The sequence below is a fragment of the Atta colombica genome, unplaced genomic scaffold (genome assembly GCF_001594045.1).
Source record: "Atta colombica isolate Treedump-2 unplaced genomic scaffold, Acol1.0 scaffold32, whole genome shotgun sequence".
NCBI lineage: Eukaryota > Metazoa > Arthropoda > Insecta > Hymenoptera > Formicidae > Atta > Atta colombica.
Window position 1 is genome coordinate 833,916 of NW_017259426.1, and position 2,434 is coordinate 836,349.

General features: G+C 33.5%; 1 protein-coding gene across 1 annotated transcript in view; it reads left to right on the forward strand.

Annotated features, from left to right (window-relative positions):
* Window positions 1–2,434, forward strand: part of LOC108690373 — a 13,128-nt gene that overhangs the window by 2,552 nt on the left and 8,142 nt on the right. The window contains exon 3 of the mRNA XM_018197628.1: window positions 597–783. Within this exon, the coding sequence (XP_018053117.1) occupies window positions 597–783 (187 nt within the window). The remainder of the gene's footprint in view (window positions 1–596; window positions 784–2,434) is intronic.

The window sequence follows — 2,434 nt, forward strand, 5'->3', positions numbered from 1 at the left end:
ATTCTCTATTATGATAGAAGATCGCTCGATAGGAGATCTAAATTGATATATGTATGACGGAGTGAATTTTTAAAAGCTTGTTCCTGCTTGTCCCAGTTTTTAGCATGGCAGATTGAATTATCCTAATGAGCACTGAAGGCATAGCTTAGCGCCCACTTGCATTTAAAATTTACACACGATAGCATTCTATAATTAACGATTCCGATCCTCAAGAGTTAAATAATTAATTATCGAGAAGGAAAGAGATGTTTGAACTATAATAATCGTCGTTATTAATAACATTCACACAAAACACACAGTGGACATTTATTGCCATAAAAATTAATAATTTCATTTTTTATTATTTCAATACTGCTATTAATATTCGATGGCTCATTCTTAACACGCATAACGATGCATTTCGACTTCACATAAATTTTTAATTTTTATTAATTATTTTAGAATTAATGACATGACATTATAACTCATCAAGTATTATTCGCGTGATTCGAAAAAAAATTTTTTTTATTGAATACCTTCTTCCTTATCATTCCACTTCATCAGATTATCATTAAGCTACCTTGATGCGATTTAATATAAATACTTCGCCATTTTAGGTTTCAGCTCCAACGAAGAACAAATGTCAATGTCACGTAATGCAATCCGGAGGAAACAACGCAGGAACTGAGGGCGAGAGTGACGGAGGCGTCGAAGTGACATCAAGAACACATCAACCCCCTGCTCTTCCACCGCGTCCGCCACCGAGACCAACGAGACGTTATGAGACGACTACTGCCAATCAATGTAAGTTGCTTTATAATCTTTATACATTATGCTTATAGGTTAATTTTATTTGTGATAGTAATCACGTTTGATTAAGAAGTTGCTAGTAAAAATATAATATATTAAACTCAACAATACATCAAACGTCTTTCATTTGCCTAATTTTATAAATCTTTTGTAAAATCTAAAACATTTTTAAAATTTTCTTTTTATTTATTATGTCGACTAAATCTTTTGTAAAATAACCTTTGAATATAACAATGAAATTTATTGAGTAATTTATAATATCAAATAGTTATATTTTTTATAGATTTGATATAATATTACCGCGTGTAATATTTCCCATGCTTGCATATCAATATGAATACTTGATACATAAAATAAACGATATTAATATTCATTCCATATGACTTAATTTCCATTTAAAATATCAATCAGTCGTTAAAAACCTCAGCTGAAAATTCCTAAAAATTCGCTGAGTAATTTCGGAATGTTGTGGCGGATGATAGCTCCATCCTATGCCGGATAGTTTCACGATTATCCCGACAATTGCACTATCAGCCGGATGAGGAGATGGCGTTGGCATGCGTTTCTTATCAGACGTGGACGTGCGTTATCGACGACCACGCGTTAGATTTCTACCCCGTTGCTCGGGGAATTGCATCCCTACATTCCTATAGAATTTCAACCCCCGACCGCACCGAGTCGCTCGAATCATCCAAGAGGTATATCGACCAGTCGATGCTTGCACCAACCGAGAGTAGGACGATTCTCCCCTATTGAAGGATGTGAGCGACTTGAAAACGGACCGACAATACGACAGCCAATGTTCTAATGGCGTAACGTTTACGTTCTAAGTGTGCTTGGCATCGTTTCCTGACTGACATGAAAAAAATCCGATTCACGCGGATCTTGGACTTGACAAGCACCACTGATCAGCCGCCACCTGTGGGACACATCACAACGTGTCCGCCACCGACGAATGTGAATCTTCTCGAGTGCGCGATTGTCGATATGCGAGAACCAATTGTTTTAAGACGAATAGACAATAAAGATCAACAGGGTGACAATTAGATTCATTTCGGTGTAACGAATATTTATGTGCGAAACTTAGCATTGAATAACGATCAATTAAGAAGTTGACATAATAATGATTTCCGATGACGATTATTGATGGTGAAAGTGAATTGAACAGTTCCAGCCGGAAATGCAAGACGAACAGGTGACCTTGGAAAATGGAGAATTCTCATGACACGTGACCAGTATAGAATGTCGTAGACATTCATAATAGCAATGAAATGCTTATTACAGTCAAATTAATTGAATTTTTTTATTTCAAAAATTTTATTTCAATAGAAAATTTTGAAAGAAGAAAAATTATAGATATTTATAATATTTCTATGAAAATATAATATGATGATTATACTATATTACAAAAAATTTTTAACTTAAAGTTTGAAAAATAATTATAAAATAATTATAAAATAGTGCACTATTATTGTTTCAACATTGATTAGCACTAATATCATCCATTGCAATTCTGAAAAGTGACAAATGATTTCTCTTTTTTTATATTGTCTTAATAATAAAAAAATTGTCAATATTACACGCTACGTTAAATTCAATTCTGAGCAATTATTGATATATAATTCAATACGAATTCTCTGAGTGA